At 59.7% G+C, this 22,760-nt stretch overlaps 1 protein-coding gene across 1 annotated transcript; it reads right to left on the reverse strand.

Moving 5' to 3' along the window:
• Positions 1 to 2,890: 2,890 nt before the first annotated feature.
• ONECUT3 (one cut homeobox 3) lies at positions 2,891 to 21,743 on the reverse strand (the record flags this gene model as incomplete). Its single annotated transcript, XM_081093416.1, has 2 exons — positions 2,891 to 3,180; positions 20,570 to 21,743. The coding sequence occupies 2 exons, from the start codon at positions 21,741 to 21,743 to the stop codon at positions 2,891 to 2,893; spliced, it is 1,464 nt and encodes a 487-aa protein (XP_080949542.1).
• Between the last annotated feature and the right edge of the window lie 1,017 nt (positions 21,744 to 22,760).

Below are 22,760 nucleotides of genomic sequence, written 5' to 3' on the forward strand. Positions count from 1 at the left end.
GCCAGCTGGGAAGGGGGGAGTCAACAGAGAGCAGGGCACAGGGGCCCGACGGCGGCTCGGCACAAAACACACGGATGCACATGGCCTGCGGGCTCCGGCCCGCGCCCGTCCCCACCCCCCGCCCATCCACTAGTACATTATCAAGAAAGAGTACATTAGTCATGCATCAAATCAAGTTCCATTTGTCTTTTTTTCCATTTTCTTCCTTTTTTTTTCTTAAATTACATTTGAACACAGACCACATAGAATAATAAATACTCTTATAAGACATGACTCCAAAAACAAGAAGCAGAACACACCAGAGAACACAAAAGTATCCCTCTCTCTCTCTCTCTCTTCCTCTTTCCTAAAGGACTCGTTTAAATAAGAAATCTGTAAACGCCTGGTCCTTCAGTCCTTCGAGCTCAGGCTCTCGCTCTCGCTCCCTCTGTCTTTCTCTTCTGACCACCCAGCTTTCGCTGCCCCAACATTCATTATGTCTCCCACGGAACTCGTCAAAGAAATGACATACCATCGTCTGCAAAATTATAATTTTACGGTATAAAGCTTCAAGTCACGTATTCCAAAAACTAGCTAAGGATTTTTTTAAATCACATAAACTATACATTAAATATTTTGAGGTATTTCAGAGAAAATTGTCAAAGGCTCGAAGGAGCTGTGCTGGAGGTGGTGTTCCCTGCATGGAGGATGGTCTTTGGTTTGTGATGACCAGCTGGGTGTTGGCGACAGGAGGGCTGGGACCCGAGGGGGCTCAGGGAGGGGGCCGGGTGCAGGCCTGCTGGAGGGGGACTGGCCAGCCGGGGCAGGGGGTGCAGGAGCTGGTGTGCGTGTGCATGTGTGCACGTGTGTGATGTGAAGGTGTTCAAAAGGGAACCAGGAACGAACGGGAGGATGCTTCTGTGACCCGTGTCAATGGGGCTTGACCTGATCTGACTACAGTTCACCGTTACTAGAATGTTCTACCACCAGAAGGGTCCTAAGACAATTTCTAAATTCCCAGCAGGGGACCAATCCGGAGGCTCCTGGCCCCTTATCCTTGGGCCTCAAATGTTGGGAAGAGCAAGTGGCTTGCCCAGCGGAGTGTCCAAGAAGCTGTGTCCCTGCCATCGGGCGCTCTGGCCAGTGGGGCCAGGTGTCAGTGGGTGTGGGGTATGGAGGTGGATGCGGGGGGAAAAGGGGCTGTGTCCACCTGTGTTTGGGGGGAAGGAGTCGGTTGCTGAGCCAGAATGGGCATCCTTAGGATAATGCCCAACACCCAAAGGCTTTAGAAGCATCACTTAGATCCAGTTGCTTAAAAGGCCCGGACAATAGCGAGTCGATAAGGACAAGAGAACATTTCACACACATCTTTGGTTCAAGAAAAAGGCACTCATCGACCTCACTATCCTCTCTCCCTCTCTTCTTTCACTCTCTTTGGTTGGGGGGGCGGGTACCTAGAGGGCAGGCTCCGGGCAGGCCCTGGAGCACACAGTCAGAGGCGATCGAGGGAATTCTAACAACCAGCACAAGTCCTTGGGAGGGAGGGGGGGAATCTTTGGTATCAGGTGTGATTTTTCCAATCACAGACATGAACATTTGAGTGAGGTAGCCTTTACCTGGGGAAGGGGGAAGGGCATTTCACTACAAGTGTCTCTTGCATTCTCAAGGCGAGGCAGCAGAGAGGCCCAGGTTTGGGGAAGGTTCCTTCTAGCCTCTAGATCATGAACCCCCAGGAGGTGGGCTCTTGGGATCAGCTGCAGGCCAGTCTTGGAGGTCTCCCGGACCAGCTGAGCAGGGGAGGTGGGTGGCGCTCATCTTCATTTCTGACCCTTCCTACCCCCTAGTCAAAATTTTTTTTTTTTTTTGGCAAAAAACGGAGCAAGCAGATTCCACCTTCTTCTCTGTGGAGAGAGACATGGCAAGCACAGGTCCACCCCTGTTGCCCCTACAGGCCCAGCGCAGCACCCCAAGTGCTGGAAGGTGGTGAGTGATTTCCAAGGGGTTCCAAGCAGACAGGAACACCATGACCCCAGCTCCGGTGCTGTCTCGGTGTCCGTGGAATTCTCTGTGGAATCTGGATGTCTTCTTCTGTTTCCTGTGGTCTGTCTCTCCCTGGGTGTCATTCATCAAGGTGTCGAAAGCTAAAGTGAACTGACAGACGGGTGCAGGGGGAGGGGAAGCGTCTGGAGTTGACCGGCAGGTTTGAATGTGCCATCCCTCCAGTCTGGGATGGGGTGGGAGAGGGTGCTCGCCTATTGGTGCTGGGTGGTCGCCATTGCAGGCCCCCTTCCCAGTCATTAAGGCAAGCAATTCTTGGCACAAGGAATCCTGGCTGCCGCTAGGAGGGGCAGCTGGGTTCTTGGCTGTGGTGGCAGGTCAGCGATCAGATGGGGTTGGTCTTGGTGTTGGGAGGGGACACTGTAGGGATCTCGCTGGACATGGCGACTTTAGAAGGGGCGATCTGGGGGGGGGGGGCGGTCGGGGGGTCTGGCTAAGAAGGGATTATTCTGAAAATTCCTTTTCTTTGTTTAAATACCCGGTTTATATTTCTAGTATGTGCTTCTTGACCCGCTTTCGGGGAGGACGCGGAGAGCCCTGGTTTTCCCAAGGCCCCTGTGCATCCTAAATGGAGAGGGAGCTGGGGAGCCCCTTTCCGTCACCCCCGCCCTGGGGGTGGGGAAGGTGGAGGGCTTCCTTTGGCCTGGAGGGGTGGGACGGAGGGAGGAGGGGGGCCCTTTTGTGCACTTGGGCTGAGGGACGTGCTGCGTCCCCCCCTGGGTATGGGAGGCCCGGACTGCACCCCCTCCAGGTGGCCCCAGGGGCGGGTCTCCGGGCCGTCTGGGTGGGGTGGGAGGTGCGGGAGGGCAGCGCCCAGACCATGGACGCAGGGAGGGCGCGGAGCTGGGGCGCCTCACGCCTTGGAGAAGGTGGCGGCGCCGGCGGGACCCCCGGGGGCCGCGCCGGGCTCCTCGGCCCAGCGGTTCATGCAGCGGCGCCGCGCGTTCATGAAGAAATTGCTGACGGTGTTGAGCTCCAGGCCGAGCTGCTGCGAGATGGTGACCTGCATTTCCTTGGACGGCCGTTTGTTCTCCTTAAAGATGGCGATCAGCGTGCGTCGCTGCAGGTCGGTGAACACCAGGCGCTGCTTCTTGGGCTGCAGTGCGCGCTCCTTCTGCTGCTCCTGCTCCTTGCGCTTGCAGGCTGCGGTCCACGGCGCGCCGGCGGGCGGGCGGGCGGGGACAGCGCCACCGCGCGGCCGGGTGGGAGGAGACAGGCAGCACCGGAAAGAGACCGCCGAGCGCAGGGACATCAGGAAAGCAGACAGGTGGGAAGCACGGGGAGATGGAGACACGGGGGGGGGGAGGGGGGGGGGGGCAGGACCGAAAGAGATGGGAGACACAGAAGTGTCAGCAGGGTGACATGGAAGAGACCAAGAGGCAGCAAGAAGGTGGGGCAGACATACAGGAGCAGAAGGGGGGGGGGCAGACAGTCACAGGTGAGGAGACAAGGGCACGGGGCAGGTAGAGAGGGTGGCGGGGAGACAAAGAAGGGGAACAGTGTGAGCACCTCTACAGGCATGGCCCACCACCCTCCAATGCCTCTTCTGCGGGCTAGTCCCGTCCCCAGCTCATACCCCCAAACCTCTTGACCCACCCCCGCCGAAGGCTCCCCACCCCAAAGAGTACAACAATTGGTGGTGGTGGCTTCCCTCCCCCTTCTCCAGCCCCCGCCCCCCCCCCCCCCCGCCTCCCCGCCGCAGCCCACACCTGGAGGATGTTGGGGAAAATGACTTGGAAATTGAATTATTTGCCTCACTGTAGGTGGGCAAAAGAAGCAGTTAATTAATAGGTCCTTGGGGTGAGTCACAAATCCCAGTAACCCCCCCCTGGGATGACGGGCAGTCCAGTTCTCAGGACTGTCAAGGTCCATGCCTCCTTCCCTGGGCTGTCATCGGAGGCCTGACCTACCGGAGGGACCCGCTATCAGGCTACCATTGGCGTCCAGTCTGATTCCAGCGTCTGAGCTGCCACTCTGTCCTGCCTCCCCCCTCATCGGCAGGCCCCCCACCCCCATCGGCAGGCTGAGACCCAGGCTTGGCCTTGCTCAAGTGCCCAAGGGAGCTGGGAGGATCTGAGGATGGGGGTAGGGTGGGTGCAGGACCACCCCTCCCTCTACTGGGCCACCTGGTGCAGAGCAGGGAGAGGCTGCAGGAGGCTGCCTCTGGCTGGCAGATGCTTGCAAAGGTGAAGCAGCAGCAGCTCAGGGGTGTGGAGCAGAGCTGGCACCTGTGGTCCTCCCGCCCCGCCCCCCTCCAGCTCCTGAGGGGACTCCTTCCTCAAATGCAGTAGCGTCGGGGCCAGTGGGTGGAGAAAACGGGCTCTGTCAGCCTGAGTGGGCTACCTCCACCCAGGGCTGGGCACGCTTATAGCTTCAGCACAAATGCTATCAGAGTCCTAATTTCCCTGTCACACACAGTCCAGGACAGCAGGCAGCGGAGAGTCCGCCCTATTCCGCCTCCACGTGAAGGCCACACCCTCAGCTACTTCCCCAGCAGTGGCCGTGGTGCAGGCTGTCCCAGCAGACCTCCACTGCCCGCCCCGCCCCGCCGGGCCCACACACTGAGCTCACTGTTTCGGTTCCAGAACAGTGTGAACCAGATCAATGTCCGCACACGTCCATAAAAAGAGACGAATGTTCCTTGTGCTGTGGCTCAGTTCTCAGGGACAACAGGTCCTCTCATGTGAACTGACACCGCTGCACTCCTTGTCGCCCTGTTGGACCTGGAACTCATGGCACTTCTTATTGGCTGCTTCAGGCTTTATGATTAAATAGGAGTGATGGCTGGAGCTTACTGGACATTTTAGAAAAGTTTCTAACATGAAAGAGAGAGAAAGAGAGAAATGGTAGGAGGTGAGGGGGATGATGATCTCAAAAGAAACAGACAGAACAGGGAAAGCTGTAATTAATATTCTCGGAGCGGTGTGAGAAAAATGCTGTATCCACGAAACAGGAACAGGGTGGTTTTCCATAAAAAGGATCATGGAGCCCTGGCTGGTTTGGCTCAGTGGATGGAGCGTTGACCTGCAGACTGGAGGGTCCCAGGTTCGATTCCAGTCAAGGGCACATGCCTGGGTTGCGGGCCTGACCCCCAGTGTGGGGTGTGCATGAAGTGGCCAATCAATGACTCTCTCTCATCATGGATGTTTCTATCTCTCTCTCCCTCTCTGAAATCAATAAAAATAATTTTAAAAATAAAATAAAATAAAAGATCTACTATCTCCCTAAAAAGAAATACTAAAAAAAAAAAAAAAAAAAAAGGATCATGGGAGGGTCAGACAGTGTGTTAGGATATAAATATATACTATAATGCCTGGAATAAAATCAATGTAAGGATTGGAACATACAGTTAAGCAAATATCCCAGGAAACAGAACAAAGCAGGCGCAGAGATGGAAAATAAGGGACAGATAGTAAAGTTAGGCGATGAATTGAGCAGGTTTGGCATTTGGTCAAGAGGCAATCCAAAAGTAGAGGAAACTGTCACATAAATAATGAAAAAAAAAGAATGCAGGTTCGAGGGACACGAGAGTCCAGTTTAAAAGAGCCCAGGAAGTGCTCAGCTCAAGGAATGAAAGAAGGCACTCCTAAGGCCCATCCTTGTGACGTTTTCGTGACCCAGAAAAAAGAGGAGATTGTAAAAGCCCTGAGAGAGCAAAGGCAGGTATCTTACAAAGGACTAAGACTCAGAGTGGCTTTGGACGTCTAAAATACTAACAGCCAGTGGAGTGATGCCTTTAAAATTCTGAGGGACTGTTATGTTCATTTAAAACTGTATGGCCTGCCAAACATCAAGCATGACGGTGGGAATGAAAATACAGCCAGACAGCCAACGTCTTTCTGAGAAAGATGCTGCAGGATGTGTTCCATCAAAATAAGGAGTTAAATAAAAAAGAGGAAGGGATTCAAGAAGTGTGGTTCAAACTAGGAGAAAGGAAAAAGAGGTCCCCCAAACGAGGAGGGGAGGCCTAGAAGACAGCAGGACAACTGCACCGAGGGCAGGAGGAAAGCCACACCCAGATCAGAGCAGGAGCGCCGCCAGAGGTGTGTAGGGGAGATGACCCAAGATGTGTGGGAAATCCCACTGAATTATTTTTGCATTTTGTTGGAGAGTGTGGGAAGAATTTGTGACTGACAATTATTAACTTGTGGAAAACAAACAGTTGTGCGGGAAAGGAAATGCAGTCCCAGTATTCCAGTTGTCATGATATTCACTGAAATCATAATAATGTTAATACTGAATATTGATTTAGGCAAAATAATGCATTTGTAACTATATTGAAAAGCTGACAGGGGGAGAGGGTGTGCTATGAATATGGAATGATGGTGAGGCAAACCCAGGGGAGGAATAGGGTGCTACGTAGCCTTCTGTATACAAAACAAAGGAGAAAGAACTTAGGTCCTTTTTTTTAATGTTCATTTTTTGGAAGGAAGTGTAAGGAACGGCTTGACCTCCCATCTCCTCCGAGCCTGGGTCATGGGAGGGGGTCTCCCATTCTTTCAAAGGGCCGGGGAGGGGGAAGAGTCAAAACAGCCCCAGGTCTTTAATCCCTGTCTCTTCCATCCATTCATTTACTCACTCATTCACTTAGCATTTTACTCACAGATTCATCATACATTCACAGTAGGGACAGAGATGCAAAAGCTCCTCAGAAAGCTCACAAGAACGTTATTTTTTAATCCTATAATAATTCCATAAAGCAGGGATTTTTCTCCTTCAGTGTTCGGAGAAGGCGAGCCACTTGCCCCAGGTTGCCCAGCAAGCCAGGCAGGGTAGAACAGAACAGGAATCAGTGTTGACTCGCCCAGACAGGAGGGGAGTGAAGATGTGGGTCGCTCCTTTCCCACCCATCTCCCCTTTGTCCAACCAAGCGCCCAGTGGGTGCAGAGGCCGGGGGCGGGGCCTGGGGGAAACAGAGTTGAGAAAAATTTTCGCGTTTTGTCCATCACAGCAAAAAGAGGCTCCGTTCACCCGCCCCCTTCCTTCCCAGCGTTCAATCTAATTACAGCTCCTCACAGCCCCAATCGATCCAGGCTCCAGTTGGAGCTGTTTACCCGAGCAGCTTTGTCATCCTTTCCATCCCCCACAGGCCCCTCGCCAGCCTGGAGGCCCCTGCCAGTGGCCCGAACGCCCCTCCATCAGCATCCTTCCTGGCACTCAGGATCCTCCCCAACAGCTCTAAAGGCCACGGCCGTTCCTGTGCTGCCCAGGGCAGCCCCAAGAGGGGAAGAGGCCCTGGGTATGAACCCCTTTTACGGAAGTAAAAACTGAGGCTGGGAGAGAATGACTGGCCAGGAAGCAGGCCAGGGGACGGAGGTTCAGCATGAGAAGTGTTGGACTTCCCCGGGGCACCCCTCACCAGTCTGTGCTGCCACTGTGATGGCCACCCCTTCCACAAAGATCTCCACTGGGGACCGCCACCTGCACCATGTCCTCTACAATCACCTCCTCTACCTGCACCCCTTCCCCATCCATCATCTTCTCCACCCTCAGCTCCTTCACCATCACCTCCTCTACCTGCACCCCTTCTCCACCCATCATCGTCTCCACCCTCAGCTCCTTCACCATCACCTCCTCTACCTGCATCCATCCTCCATCCATCATCTTCTCCACCCTCAGCTCCTTCACCATCACCTCCTCTACCTGCACCCCTTCTCCACCCATCATCTTCTCCACCCTCAGCTCCTTCACCATCACCTCCTTCCCCACCACCTGCATCCATCCTCCATCCATCATCTTCTCCACCCTCAGCTCCTTCACCATCACCTCCTCTACCTGCACCCCTTCCCCATCCATCATCTTCTCCACCCTCAGCTCCTTCACCATCACCTCCTCTACCTGCATCCCTTCTCCATCCATCATCTTCTCCACCCTCAGCTCCTTCACCATCACCTCCTCTACCTGCATCCCTTCTCCATCCATCATCTTCTCCACCCTCAGCTCCTTCACCATCACCTCCTCTACCTGCATCCCTTCCCCATCCATCATCTTCTCCACCCTCAGCTCCTTCACCATCACCTCCTCTACCTGCATCCCTTCTCCATCCATCATCTTCTCCACCCTCAGCTCCTTCACCATCACCTCCTCTACCTGCACCCCTTCTCCATCCATCTTCTCCACCCTCAGCTCCTTCACCATCACCTCCTCTACCTGCATCCATCCTCCATCCATCATCTTCTCCACCCTCAGCTCCTTCACCATCACCTCCTCTACCTGCATCCATCCTCCATCCATCATCTTCTCCACCCTCAGCTCCTTCACCATCACCTCCTCTACCTGCATCCATCCTCCATCCATCATCTTCTCCACCCTCAGCTCCTCCACCACCTGCACCCCTTCTATCTCCATTGCATCCTCCATCATGACCTCCTCCACCTTCAATGTCACTTCTACCTCATCATGCCTCCTATCATCGCTGCCATCACCTCTCCACCATCACCTCCATCAGTACCAGTAATTCATCTCTCTCCCACCTCCATCCCTTCCACCACCATCACTTCCTTCACCATCAGTACCCCTTCCACCCCATCAGCTCCTGCACCTCCACCACCTCCACCACCTCCACCATCACCTCTATCAATAGCATTGCCTCCATTTTCATCACCTGCGCTGCCATCACCTCCCCTACATCACTCCCGCCTTTTCATTACCACCATCCAGCTACTGTTTTCTTCACCTCCGTCACTGTCACCTGCACCAGCACCTCCACCACCATCTCCTCCATTATCTTCATCTACCTCACCAAACACCACCCCAGGGTCCACCTGGAATGCGCCCAGCACAAAGGGACTCAGCCTGGGGTGGGGGGACAGGGAGTGGCCCCAGACACAGACCTTCACCACTAACTGTGGTTGCCATGACAGCGGGTGGAGGAGCCAGCAGGGTTTGTTGGGGGAGTTGGGGCATCTGACACCCTCTGGGACCCTGGGCAAGTCAGTCCCTTGCAGGCCTCAGTCTCCCCACTTGCAAAATTGGGGCACTGCCTCCTTCAAAGATTTTTCAGTGAACGTAGCTGCTCCAAGCTCTCCCCACTTCAGTGAGCCCCCCCCCCACCGACTCAGTCACCTCTCTGTCCTCACCTCTGACTGCTGCCCTCACGCCATGTCACATGGGTCTCATCCCTGGCATGGCCCCACCTCAGAGCCTTTGCACTGGCATCACCCCTGCCTGAATCTCCCCCCCCCCCCCATTTCTTTATGGCTTTCTCACTTCCATCTAGAGACTTTGCTCAAACATCTCTTCTGTGAGGCCTTCCCTGACCCTCAATTTAATACTGCAACTTGTCCACAGCACTTACAACGCTCCACCCACTCTGTCCAGAGGCCCCTTGGTGAGGGTTTGGGTCCCAACTTTCTCTCCCGTCCGCCTTGGGGGACCCCAGGGACTCAGAGCCTGGTGCTAAGAACCGCTGAATCAGACCCTCGGATCCCAGGACATCGGTGCCCCACCCCAACCTGCCCCCCCTCTGCTCCGAGTCTTTTCAGAGGCCGGACATGAGGAGGGTCTGGGGCAGGCTGCTGGGCAGAGGCTCTGGGAGGATATTAAAGGAAACCCCATCACCCAGCCCCATCACCCAGGCAGGGCGCTCCCTGGGGCCCTTCTGCAGCACCTGCCCCGAGGTTCCCGACGCCACCGGCAGAGGGCAGCTGTCCTGCACCAGCTCACGCAGGAGGGGCGGGGCCAGGGCCGCAGGCCCGCGTCCAGGCCGGTGCCAAGGAGGTGAATCCTGGGACCCTCCAGTTCCAGATGAAAGCCCTTTCGTTTCAGACCCCCTGGGACTTGCCCCCACAGCTCCTCTCTCTTCCTGCTTCCAGCCTTTCTAGAAAGGTGCTGGGCTCAGCAGACCACCCCCACCCACCAGGACTCCTCCAGGGGCCAAGGAAGAGCCGGGGCGCCACCAGCTGGTGGATTGTTGTCCGATGTCAGCTCTGAGCGCAGCTTCCTCAGCTGAAAAATGGTCTTACCCATGGCCTCTATCTTGCTGGGCTGTGGAAAGGGATTTAGCTAGAAAAGTCCTGAAGACCCTGGTGGGACTGGGATGAGACCCCAAGTTCCTATCTGAGAATCCCTGGGAGGATCCCAGCTCTGGGACCCACTTTCCGGGAGGACATGAGGTTTCTCCCCCTTTCAGGACAGGCCTCAAGCCTCAGCACCTCTTCTGGACTCTTACTGGAGGGAGGGGGGATGGAGAACCTGAGGTCAGGAGCCGGGGGTCGGGCTGCCCCAGCCAGAGAACTCCTACACATCCCTCAATGCCCTGCAGCAGTGGCCTTTCCCCCAGGAAAACCTTCCCCTCCCCCTCCCCCATCAGAGCTCCTGCTCCCTCCTCCGGGACCCCCAGCATGGAATCATCCGCAGGAGGCTGCTGGCTGGGTGTTTGTCCAATGACGGATGCTCCTGGTGACACCCCAATTTGGGTAATGTGACGGTAAGGGGACTCAGCCCAGACTCAGGACCCTGCTAGGGGGGACCCAGCTGGCCACTGCCTTGGAGGACCCCTGGGAGCACCCTCAGCAGGGAGCACCCTACCCCCAGCCAGTGAGGGAGCAGCTGGGCCTGCTCACAGGCAGGGGGAGAAGGGGAGCCCAGATTCAGTCACTCCTCAGTGGGTTGAGCAGAATCAGGTCTGCACCTCAGGAAGCTGGGACCCACCCTGTTCACCCCCATCATCTCCTGAAAGACACCCGTCTTCTTCTCCATCCTCCCCCTCCTTCTGCCTGCTCCTCTTCCATTACTTCTCCCTTCTCCTTCCCCTTCCCTGTCTTGTCCCCTCTCCTCCCGCCCCCTCTGCCTCCCTCTCCTAGGTTGGTCGGTTGGTCGGTCTTGTTCCCTCTTCATCGTCTCCTGCTCATCCTTTCTATCCCTGGCCTTGAGCGGACTGAATGTGCAAGCACCTGTCTGTTCCTGTCCTCTGAGTGTGGTAATGTGGGGCCTGGCTGGCTGAAGGGCAGTATGGGCATGGGTGTGTGGTGTTCTTTGCTACGGGCTGTGTGTCCACACGTGTGTGAGCCTCTGAGTAACCGGGACAACCTGTGATGGTAACAGGGGTCATCTAGGCGGGACAGAAGGGCAGCAGCGTGGGGACCTGAGGGACGATGGAGGGAAGAGGCCCAGAGCTAGAGGGAAAGCGCTCGGGGCTGCAGCGCTCAGTGTGACGTGTGATCGCAGCTGGCCTTGGGACGCACAGTGTGAATGTTAAACAGGAGGATGCGTGTGAAGAGCTAATAGTGTGATGTGATACAACGGGGTGTGGCATTGTGACATCGGGTGGGTGGAAGCCCTCCATGTCTGAGTCCATGGGATGCAGGCTGTGTCCATCTAGACCCCCCTCCTCCAGGACAGGTCCTGTCTGCCGGGCTCCAGGCAGCTGCCCACTCCCCCCGTGGCCACTCATGGTCAGCAGGGACGGCAGGCCCGGGCTCCATAGGCAAAGTGGCCTTGACACACACTCTATGGACATCAGTTTTCTGGCTTATCAAGTGAACACCGTGACCCATGACCCTGACATCCTTGTCTACAAGTGGGGTGACAGCGGTCTCACTGTGCAGGGCTCATGAGATCTGTGCAGTAAGTGCTGAATGAACGGGACTCTGCAACCTCTTTCTTCCTTCCGCATACATTTATCAATCTTGGTTCCAGAACAGGCCTCAGAGCAGCAGGAGGTGGGGGAATGGAAGTGGAGTCCGGGTGGGGAATTTGTGGGGGGAAGATGTGAGCAGGTCTGGGTTCTGAGAGACCTCCATGTGGGGACAGACCTGGGCAAGGAGGATGGAACTGGAGACAGAGCTTGGGTGTCTGGGACGGTGGGGTGGGGGTGGGGGGGACAGTAAAGTCAAGGGGAGGAGAAGAGACATGAGCCAGAGTGGCATCAGGAGGATGAGCTGCCCCCCACCCCGCCCCCCACCTACAAGGCTGGGTTTGACAGGGAAGGACAACAGGATGGTGTCCCTGAAACTGATGATGGAGCACCTGAGTGACAGTTCTTGTCCGTCTGCGTGGTGCTGTGTGTGCAGTACTCAAAGCAGCGACTGAGCATTCTTGTCTCCGCCCCACCCCCAGCCTTCCTGCCCCAGTGTCTGTCAAATGGGGCATAAAGGGTGGGGGTGTGGGAGCAAGAGCTGGAGCTGGCTGTCCCCTCCCCTCTGGCCACCTCCAGTGCCCAGCTCTGGCTTCACGGAGCAGACAATTCAATACGGAGCCCAGTCTCCGGCTGGGATGATGACCGGTTTCCTTGGCGACGAGTCCCGCCCCGGGCCACCAGCTGCCCAGCCCCAGATGTGGGGAACATTGATGCCTTCACCTTGTGGCTTGTCCCACTGGGCTGAGCTGCCCTGAGCATCCTCTGCTGGCCTCCCCAGGCCGAGGAAGGTGGGTGACTAGCCCAAGGTGACACAGAGCTCACTCTGAGGGGGGCCTGGAGAACATGTGCCCACCCTCTTAACCCACACCCTGCACCCCTGAGGGAAAGGGGTTCCCGTGAGTGTGTGTGTGGGGGGGCAAGTCAGAGCTGAGCCAGGCCCCTGCCCTCAGATGAGGACCCCTGGAGGCCTTGGCAGCCCCTCATCTGTCCCCACTCCGTTCCTGCTGCCTCTCCACTCTGTGTCTCCTCCTCTCCCCTGCTAGCTTGGCCTACACCTCCCTGCCCAGCCTCAGCAGGTACCTGTGCCGGGCTGCAGCCCAGCCTTCAGAAAGGCCCTGCCTCCCTCCCTCCCTCCCTCCCTCCTCTCCCCTAGATGAGATTTTAATGGCCACATTTTCAAATTAGTTCTGAGCCTTTCAGTGACTTATCAGGAAAATAAGTGTTTCCACTGGACTCTGGGCCACCCCTCCTGGGCCTTCATCGGGAGGCTGCACCACCAGGTTGGGGGGGGGCGTGGCTCGGAGACTCCTCCCCCCATTCAGGCACAGTCACAAAGGGGCACCCCCCCCCCAGCTTTTTTTTTTAAATGTTGAGAAGTCACAGCAGCCAACAGTTGGAAATGAATTTGAAAAAGATGACAGGAAAGAACCCAGTGATAAGAAAAAGAGCAGAGAGGCCAACACAGAAACCAGGGGTGAGGGTCACCAGCCTTTCAATAACTGAGAAACAAAGGCACGGATCACCCCCCATGCGGGATGGTCCCCGCACAGGTGTTCGCCACAGCCCCAGGGCGACAGAGAATCACTGGGCAGGTCGGTGGCTGAAGAAAGAAGGAAACGGACAAAGGGAAGAGCACCCGGCGGCGGCAAGAGCGACCTGGAGGCGCTGTCTTTCCCGATGTGGGATGTTCTGGGGTCTGGAAGGGAACAGAGTGGACTCTCTCCAGCGCGCGCGCGCGCGTGTGTGTGTGTGTGTGTGTGTATTTCTTCAAGAAAAGGAGAAGGAAAATATTCAGTGTAACCTCTTTCTAGGAGCAGAAAAAGCCTGGAGCCTGGAGAATGTGTGAACTTTAAAAAGTACTAGGCGTTTTTAAAGAAGTGGGGACAGAAGAAAGGCGGAGGGAGAGAGCGGAGGCTTTGTCGTTGCTTTTACTGCGGGGGTGGGTTGGGGGGGGCGGGGGTGGGGCGGGGAGCCTTTTTCTTTATCCACTTCCCGCCGGCTCTGGGCTGGGGAGTCCAGTCTTCATCTGGGGGAAGGAGGTGCGCACGGGATGGGGGATGGGAAGCGACGTGTCCAAGGTGGTCTGCGTGCAGCGCCGCCCCGCCCTCCCTGAGTGCTACCCGGACCCCACCGTCCCGCAGCCCTCGCGTGGACGCCTGCGCTGCTCACCCGACGACGATGACGCTTGGAGTGCAGAGCCCGGGGCCCTGGGGAGCTCAGCCGGGAAGGAGGCGAGCCCAAGGCTCCCACCGGGCAGGCTGTGGTTCCCCCCGCACCTCCGCGCCCCCGACGGGATTCGGGCGCCCGCTGAGGATTGCGTTCTCCGGTGGAGCGTGCACCGGTAACCCTGAGGTCCGAGGCCTCGGATGTGCAGGGCAGGGGCCTTCTCCTTAGCCGGGCTGCGTGCACCCAGGGTCCTGCCAGACTGCGGAGGGCGAGTGCACGCTTGCTTCTTTTGGGTGAGGTGTCCTCACCTCAATTTGCCGAGCATCACCCCCAGCCTTTGTCTTAGGACCCTCCCTGGCTGGACTCCGCGGGTGTTTCCCCAGACAATTCGGGGTAGCTTTCTCCTCGTGAGGGATACAGGCACAGACATCGCCCCAACGCCTGCGGGTGCGCAAGGGCGCTTGGAGAGTCCTGGACCTCGCTGTGGCACTGAGGGCCTGGGACCAGGTCCCCTATCCACCCACTTCCGTCCCTGTGGGCTCATGCGACTCCCTCCCAGGCCCTCAGCGCTAGGAAGTAGGGTCAGACAGCATCTGCCCAGACACAAGGAAGGGGTGGTCCTTGGGCCCACCGCTGGGGCCCAGGGATGACTGACTCCCAGTTACCAGCGCGGGTCTTGGGGGAGTTCTTCCTGGTGCCCCCAGACCCGAGCGGCCTCGAATATGCCAGACCGGGCCGGAGGGTGGGTGGGGGCCCTCGGGCGGAGTCCGGACACGCAAGTCCTAGTGTGAATGTGGGCGTGTCCATTTGCGTCCCTGCATGGTTCTCCTTGGCCATCCGCGCCGGTCCTGGACCCCTCTCTTTGTCCTTACTTCTGTCTGCTGTAAGTCTGTGGCCTTCTGCGGGCTCCGTAGGTCTGAGGGCACCCTCACCTCCCCTACATCTGCTCACAGGACTAGAGTTCCCCGGCAGGAGGATCCCGCTTCCTAGCAACACCCAACATCCGGTGCCTACCAGGAAGAGGGGAAACTGAGGCTGCAGGCGTTCTGGGACTGGAGGAGGTCACGTGGGTCTCCCAGGCCACCCTCTCCCCTCCCCCACCAGCACTGCCTTCCTTATTGATCAAGGGCCATATTTAATTAAAAACTTGATTCAAACAGCCTGAGCTCCTCAGGTTCATGGCTACATACAAAGACACCAGCTGCAGGGGCTCAGCCTCAATCCTTACAGCTGCTCTGAGCTCCCCACCGCCCAGCCTGCCTTCCAGGTTCCACTCGCCCGCAGTGCCCTTCCACATGGCACGGGGTAGGATATTTGGGTTTTGAAGGCTGTGGCAGGAGCTTGCTTCACAGCTTAAGGGCTCTGGGAGCCACTGCCAGGATGCCAAGCAGAAGAGAAAAGAGCTTCAATGTGACCATAAAAGGTCCCCTGCAGGTCGGCTGCCAGCCCAGCGGAGGCGGAGAGGATGCCAGGGGTGAGAGCTGAGAGCGGAGCCTGGAGACCAGCAAGGAGGCGGCAGAGACAGGAGATGGTTATTCAGACTAGAGTGGTGGTGGCTGATAGGGAGGAAGCACAGGAGTGGGAAAGATTAAGGAGGAGAGTGACTGGGCCTTGGTTGGTTCTAGGACTTTATTCCTTCAGAATAAAGAAGCCAAAGGTCAGCTCCAGGCCCTTGCCCTACAGAGGACCCCCCCAGACTCGTCTGTGTGCTTATCTGTGAAGTGGGGGTGGCCATTCATTTCTCTCTCAGGAAGGAAGGGACTAACACTGGTCCTGGGCTCGGAGAGCGCTGCACTTTCAACTCTTGGGCCCAGGATCACCCTGAGGGTCATGCATCCGGGAGGGAGTGGCCTGGAGGGGTGGGGGGTTCACCAGGAAAAGCACGGGGGTGGGAGGGATCCCGGTGGCTTGGAGCTGGACAGGGGCAGGGGAGGGATAGAACCTGGTCCCCACACACTCCCTGAGGGCCTCTGGTTGGTCCCTGGGGGATGGGCTCAGGAGGGCCCACAACCCTGCCCCCATCAGGAGAGCTCTGAGGAGCACAGGCCTGCCCAGCTCCCACTGTCCACTCGACCAAGGGTCACCCGAGTTGTGAGTGGAAGAGCCTCACCTCAATTCACTGAGCATCACCCCCAGCCTTTGTCTCCACTAGGCTACCTGCCTGTAATGCTCCCATCTCTGCAGGAGGTGGGAGCCTGAGCAGCTCAAGCTGGGCTTGCAGCTCCACCAGACTGGGGGGGGGGCTGCAACCCCTGGCCCCTCCTTACTGCTGGGAGCTGGGTCTGCTCACCCTCATGCCAGAACTGGTGCCACTTCTCACTGGGTATGTGGCAAATCCCTTCCTTCCTCTCAGCTCTGGCTGCTCGGTGGGCACAATAACCCCATTTGGCTTAAAAGGTCATTCTGGATGATTCCATCTCTCATTCTTGGTGGGCGCAGTGAGAGACAGGGGGAGGGCTTCAGCACCCCAGTAAGCTCCTCTTCTTCCCTCCCACTCTGTATGAGGGGGCAAACCCGGGGCAGGGTTCTGCAGCTGGCCCCACCTAGGTCTGTGGTCTGGAAGTAGGGGACTGGTTTTGGGGAACCCATATGGCTCTGGCACACACAGCCCCAGACCCAGATTCCGCCTACTCAGTGCATCCCCGTGAGGGCCTACAGTGTCCCCTCCGGAATCCAGGCCCTTTCCAGCAGCCCCTGACTAGTCTCCATGGATCCAACAGAGCCCAGGCTGCTGAAGGAAACCAGGATGCCCCCCAAGATGAGAAGTGGGTGTGAGGGGGTGATTAAGCAACATGGCCTGAGGATCTCCATGACTAGATTAAACTCAACAAGCACCTGCTAGCTGGTATCTGATTCTGTCCATTTCCCAGATGAGGAAACTGCGGCTCAGACCCTGCCCAGAATCCGTCAGTGGTGCAGGCCAGGTGAGTCCCCGGTCTCTAATCTAAGCTCTCTGCTGGGATGACTTTTCCAGGGGGTGGGGTGGGGCAGGAACAGGCTCTGAGAGGTGTGGAGGCCCCGTTGCAGTTCAAGTTAGATTTTTACCACCCCCTCCAGGCCTCCAGACCCTGTCCACTGCTCTGCCCACACTGCCAACCCTGATGTCCACCGTCACTGCAGGGCCCCCATCAGCAACTTGGTTCCAGAAATGGCTCCCTCCCTACATCCGTCCCTCCCATGCAGGCCTCTCATCCCTCAGCGGCTCTGGGCTCTGGATTCACCAGTGGGCCTAGGAGGGGCAGGCGAGGGCCCTTCTTTCAATTGCCTCCATCTGATATTTTATTTTATACATATTTTTTCTGACTAGTTACAAAAAATATATTTTTTTTCTCCGGAGTTGCAATTTAAACAATATTTGAAGCCCGCCGAAGCGATCGACCCGGCAACGGTGATGAATTAGAGACGGTAATTCGAATTCATCGACCGCCCCGCCCCTGCCCAGGAGCCTGCTGCCCCTCCCCCAGCCCCTCTCCCATAATTACTGTTGGAGACGGAGCAGGGAGGGCTTCGAAGAGGAGGCAGCAGAGAAGCTGCCAGAAATCCTAGGACCCTGGGATGGGAGGGGGGGTGAGGCCCCCATGGCAGTGGGTTTGGGGGTGCTGTAGGACTGGCCTTGCCGGGACTAGGGGGTCCTAGAATCTAAGAATGTCAGACCAGAACTTGGCTCCCCTAATGCACACACTTTACAGATGGGTAAACTGAGGCACGCAGAAAAGGCAGGCAGGGGGTGGAATAGCGGGGGGGGGGGGTCCTGAGGTCTACCTGGTCAGATTCCTCGGGTGCCTGCAGAAACAAAGAAACCACCCTCCCCTCTCGGCTCCTGATGCGGGAGAGAGAGAGGAGGGAGGGTGGGGCCAGAGCCCCAGGCCCTGTGGACCCGCAACCCCGGACCCTCATACTCTCGTCTCCCTTTTCTGGGTCTCTCTCTCTCTCTCTCCCCGCCCCACTCCCGCTCGTGGTCTTTTGGTCTCTCCAGCTCTGCCTCTTCATGTTCTTTCTTTGTTTTTGTCACTCCGCTTCTCCTACCTCTGTCTCTGTGTGTGTGTGTCTCTGCGTGTGTCTGGTCTCCTTGCCTCCTGGCCGCAGTATCGGAATCGGACACCAGGACGCGACGGCCCTGAGCCGGGCAGGCGCGCGGGCCAGGCTGGGCGCAAAGCTCTTGATTCTCGGGGCGAGGAGGCCGCGGGGAGGGCGAGCAGCTTTCGCTTGGCCCGGGACGAGAAGAGGAAGGGCGTTCTCCCTGCCGGGGTTTGAATGTGCGGAGGAGGAGCGCGTGGGGGCCCCTGGAGGCGGCTGGGGCTGCTCCCTGCGGGGCTGCACCTCCAGGAGGGGCGTGCGCCCCGTCCCCTCCCTCTAACTGCCAGGTTTGCCGCCACTTAACCGCTTTCCATTTGCCCAGCGACCGGAACTAAAGGCCTCTGTGCGGGCCGGTGCTAATTACCCCAAGCCCTCCGCCACCGCGAACACCCCGGCCCGCGCCGCGTGTGGACGCGGCCCCATGGGCGCCCGAGGTGCCGCAGGTCCCGAGGGCCCAGGCGTGCGGACCGGGAGGGGGGTCCCCGCGCGGGCGAGGCGGGAGCAGTGAGGGGCACTCCCGGCTGACGGCTCATTATCCCACCGCCCAGCGCGGCCGGCCCTGCGCTCACCCTGTCCGCTTCCCTCGGGCGCCCTATTCTGACTCTTCTTTCCCCAAAGCGGAAACCCGGGCTCAGAGGGGCGAGGCGGCGGCTGGAGCTGCCTCGTCAGGGAGGCCGGCCCGCGGCCTCGGTTCCCGCATCTGTAATTACACGGGCGGCGGGAAGGTAGCCCAGACTTCGAGTCAGGGCACCGGCCACTATTTTCCCCCCCAACCCCCCTCAGCAGGGGCACCCTCTACAGGACTTTCCACCTGCGCTTTGTCCTTCTGAGGGCCTGGGCTATCTTTTGGGCCGCCCGAAATATGAGACTGCGATACCGCTAATGGGCCATGGTAGTTACCTAAGGTGACAGTGAGACGAACGGAAAGCGGCCTGTGTCCTTTGGGATGCACCCATGTTGAACACCATGCGCTGGGGAGGAGGTGGAAGGTGGCCAGTATGGCAATGTCAGGCCCCACGTGTTGCCCATTTAACAAGTGCCCCTTAGTAGCTAATGCATTTGGGAGATACCTGTGGCCAGAGCATGGGGGGTGGGGGGGTGCGTGTGTGCTCGCTCTGCTGCCTGATGTCACCTACTCTGTACACAGCAGGCTGTGGCTGTGTTAATATGACTGAGCGTCCCCTTCAAATACCGCCCCCCCCCCCCTCATTGCATGTGTCATGGGGAGCAAGGCAGAGCCGGTGCTGCCCTTACACCAAATTGTCCAGGTTCCTGAGACCACGTCTAACATGTCACAATAACCTCTCCACACACTCGGTCATCAGCCACATAGGAGGGTTGATTTCCCCACTCCCCAAAGTGGAGCATCTAGGGAGCCCACAGGCGGCTCAGCTAGTCACCTCACTCTGCAGAGGGGGAAACGAAGGCTCCGGTGTGGGTGCAGACTCCCCAGCAGCCTAGTATGCCTGGGGGGGGGGAATGAACATGGGCCTCCTCTTCCCAGCCCCCCTGTCTGGGAGGGGCACAGCCAAGGCCTCCCTCCCTGCTTGAGGGGTGCCTAGTGTCAGCCCTAGCCCCTGCCATCCAGCCCTGCTCGCCCCTGTGCTCAGAGAAGCCATCGATCCAGCAGGCTCGCTGCTATTGTCCCAGTAGCTGGAGCGTCTGCAGCCCCCTCCCCAGTGTGGCCAGGGGAAGACCACCGATCACAGGCCAGGCCCCTGGAAATGACAGTGGGGGTGCTTTCCTGCACCCCCACATACACCCAAGAGAAGGAGGCTTGGTCAGGCCACCTCTCTGGGGACAGGTGTGGACCCAGCTGTTGTCAGCTGGGAGGGAGGAGGGAGTGGGGTCCCCAGGGGTGGCTGGGGGCTGAGTGAGACAGACACAGAGGCTGAGAGACAGAAAGAGTGACAGAGAGGAGAAAGAAGGAGGAGGAACGGGAGAGAAACGGCGAACAAGCAAAACATAAATAGATATCAGGTTGTGCCGACAGAGAAGGTAGAAATGAGAGGAACATAAAACAAAAACAAGAAAGCAAGGCGGGCAGGGGAGTGTGCACCCAGGCCAAGAGCAAACGCTGCTCCAGCCAGCGACGAGCAGGGTGTGAAGGCCTCTCTGGACCGCAGGACGAGGGTTCCCCGGGCCTCCCCTCCCCCGCCGGTTCTCCTGTGACCTTTGCCAGCGGCCGGAGATGGGGAGGGGGCTATCGATCGCAGAGGCTGAACCACAAAGATGCGCGCGCTGGGGCCAGGGGCTGAGCACCAGCCTGGCCCTGGCCGCCAGCGCGCCCTCACCCAGCGTGCAGCCCGAGCTCTCCGCCCCGGGGCTGGAGGCACAGCAGGGCCTGTTCGGGAAGAGGAGAGTGGCACCCCGAACTGACAGCCATGCGTGTCGGGGGCACAGCACCCTTATCCCCACATACACACAATAATCGACCCTGCAGGATGCTTCAGGGAGCCTCGCTTCCCGGACGGGCTGGGCGGATGGCTATGGGAGGGCGGGGGGAGGCGGCACAACCCCTTTCTCCCTTTTGGCGACGGTGCAGACGGGCAGGGGCGCAGACCACGCTCTAACCTCTTGCCAGGGAGCCCCGAGCTGGCCTGAGGGGTGTACGGCCGGGACGTGGGGAGGGAGGCGGCGGCGGCTGCTTGGTTCTGGGGAGCCCCGAGCCAGCGTCCCGGGGCCGGGCGGTGTGCGCCGTGCTCCTACCTGCGAGGCGCAGCGCCGACATGCGCTGGAACTCGGGCTCCTGCAGCCACTTCCACATCCTGCGGAAGGTCTCGCGGCCGGACTTGAGCTTGCTCCACGGCTTGGGGTTGCGCAGCAGGTCAGAGAGCGTGCCCTGCGAGCGGCACAGGATGCGCTGCGCGAAGATGGCTTGCGGGATGCTGTAGCGTTTCAGCTCCGCCGTGATGCGCTGCGCCACCTCCTTGGTGTTGATCTCCTCGGCCGCCGCGCCAGCCCCAGGGCCGCCGCCGCCGCCTGGGCCGCCGCCGCCCGCGTGCGGACCGTGCGCCCCGGCCGCCGCCAGCCCGCCCAGCGGCGCCAGCAGCCCAGCGGAGCCCCCGCCGCCCGCGCCGCCGCCGCCGCCGCCGCCTCCCGGCAGCCCGCGGGCCAGCGCGTCCTCGGCGCGCCCCAGCAGCGCGGCGTGCGGTTCGAAGGCGGCGGGCGGCAGCAGCTTGTCCCCGGCCAGGTGACTCGGAGCGCCGTAAGCGGCCAGCGGTGGGGGCGGCGGCGGCGGCTGGGGCTGCGGGGCCCCGTGCAGAGCGGGCGGCAGCGGGTTGGGCAGAGGCGACAGCGGCGACCCCATGGCGGGCAGCTCTTTGCCGTAGGGCCCGTAGAGGTGGCCCACGGAGGCGAGCGCAGCGCGCTCGTCGCGCATGAGGGTGAAGCTGCCGCTCACGCTGGCCGCCAAGCGCTGAGGCGGGGGCGGCGGGGGCGGCGCGGCCGCCGGGTGCGGATGCGCGTGGGGGTGGCCGCCGTGAGCCCCGGCTACGGCCGCGGCCGCCGCGTGCTGGTGGAACTTGTCCGCCACAGCCGCGAGCGGCGGCAGGTGCTGCAGGGGCGTGAGCGTCGTGTAGGTGCCGCCCAGGCCGGGCGCCTCGCAGGCCATGCCCATGGCCGGGTGCAGCGGGCCCGCCAGCTCCCCGCGGAAGTCGGCGCCGCCGCCCGCGCTACCCGCGCCGCCCGCGCCCCCGGCACCACCGCCGCCGCCGCCGTCCAGCAGGCTCGCCATGCCCGCTACCAGCCCCGGGCGCCCGGGCGCCACCAGACCGCGGTGCTGCGTTGCCGCCGAGCGCGCGTGGCCCGGGCTCAGCAGCTCGCCCGCCTGCGCGTGGGCCACGCCGTGCAGGCCCCCGAGGCTCTCCAGGCTTAGCTCCATGCTGGGCCGCCCGCCCGCCCGCCGCGCGCTCTCCTCAGCGCCGGGCCGGCGCGCTCAAGACCGCTGCATGGCCCCCGCCTGCTCCCCGGTGGCTGCGCGCGAGGCTGCCTGGCTGCGCGGCGCAGGGCCCGGCCTGGCTGCGAGCGCGGCCACCAGGATGTGGCGGGGGATCGGCGGCCGGCAGCCGGGCCCGGGTCTGACGTCAGCGCCCCCGCCCACCCACTCCCCTCGCCGCCGCCTCCCGCCACCTTGCTCTCCGCCCTCCCGGGTCCCCTCGAGCGTCAGGCAGGCCAGAGTGGGCCTTCTGGGGTCCCCTGCTTCTGCGCGGCCTCCTGGGGGCCGGACTTACCGGGGACAACGGGGGGGGGGGGGCTGGGGACAGACTCTAGCGAGTTGGGGCTGGGGCCTCCTCTCCGGGTCTCTGATGCCGCGTCCCTCCCCAGAGGGTCCGGAAGAATACTTCCCTGCCAAGCACGCCTGAGTCCATAGCAAGGGAGTGTGGTGGGGCTGTGGCTGATAGGTGCCTACGATCCCCTGTTCCCCCACAGCGCGCACACCGACCCCAGGAGGCGGATCCCCCGCAAGTTCAGCTCCCTCTATCCACACCTGCGCGCAGGGAGCCACGGCCTCGCACGCTCTCTCTGGGGAGCAGCGGGGAGGAGAGCAGGGTCCTCAGATCGGTTCAGGCCTGTTTGCTGGAATGCAGGGATCTGCTCCTGATTGTGGGCACCTGGCCCCCAGTTTCCTCAGCTGTACAATGGAGAACCTGGCCTCGGGGTGCTAAAGTCCCCTCCCGATTCCAGGCCCTTCTACTGTACTTGCTTCCTCAGGGTGGGAGTGGCTTGGGGCTCACCCCTAAGAGCCCCTGTCCTCCAGCACAGGCCAGCGGAGGATGCATCTCCTTCCTGCTTCCTCACCCCCCTGCTTCAAGCACCCCCTTCCCCGGGGTTTCTCTTTTGGGTTGCGGGAGCGAAGACCCTCCTATTCCTCACCACTTGGAGACAGGTGAGGCCCAGG

Source organism: Myotis nattereri, assembly GCF_964212035.1.
Source record: "Myotis nattereri genome assembly, chromosome: 5".
NCBI lineage: Eukaryota > Metazoa > Chordata > Mammalia > Chiroptera > Vespertilionidae > Myotis > Myotis nattereri.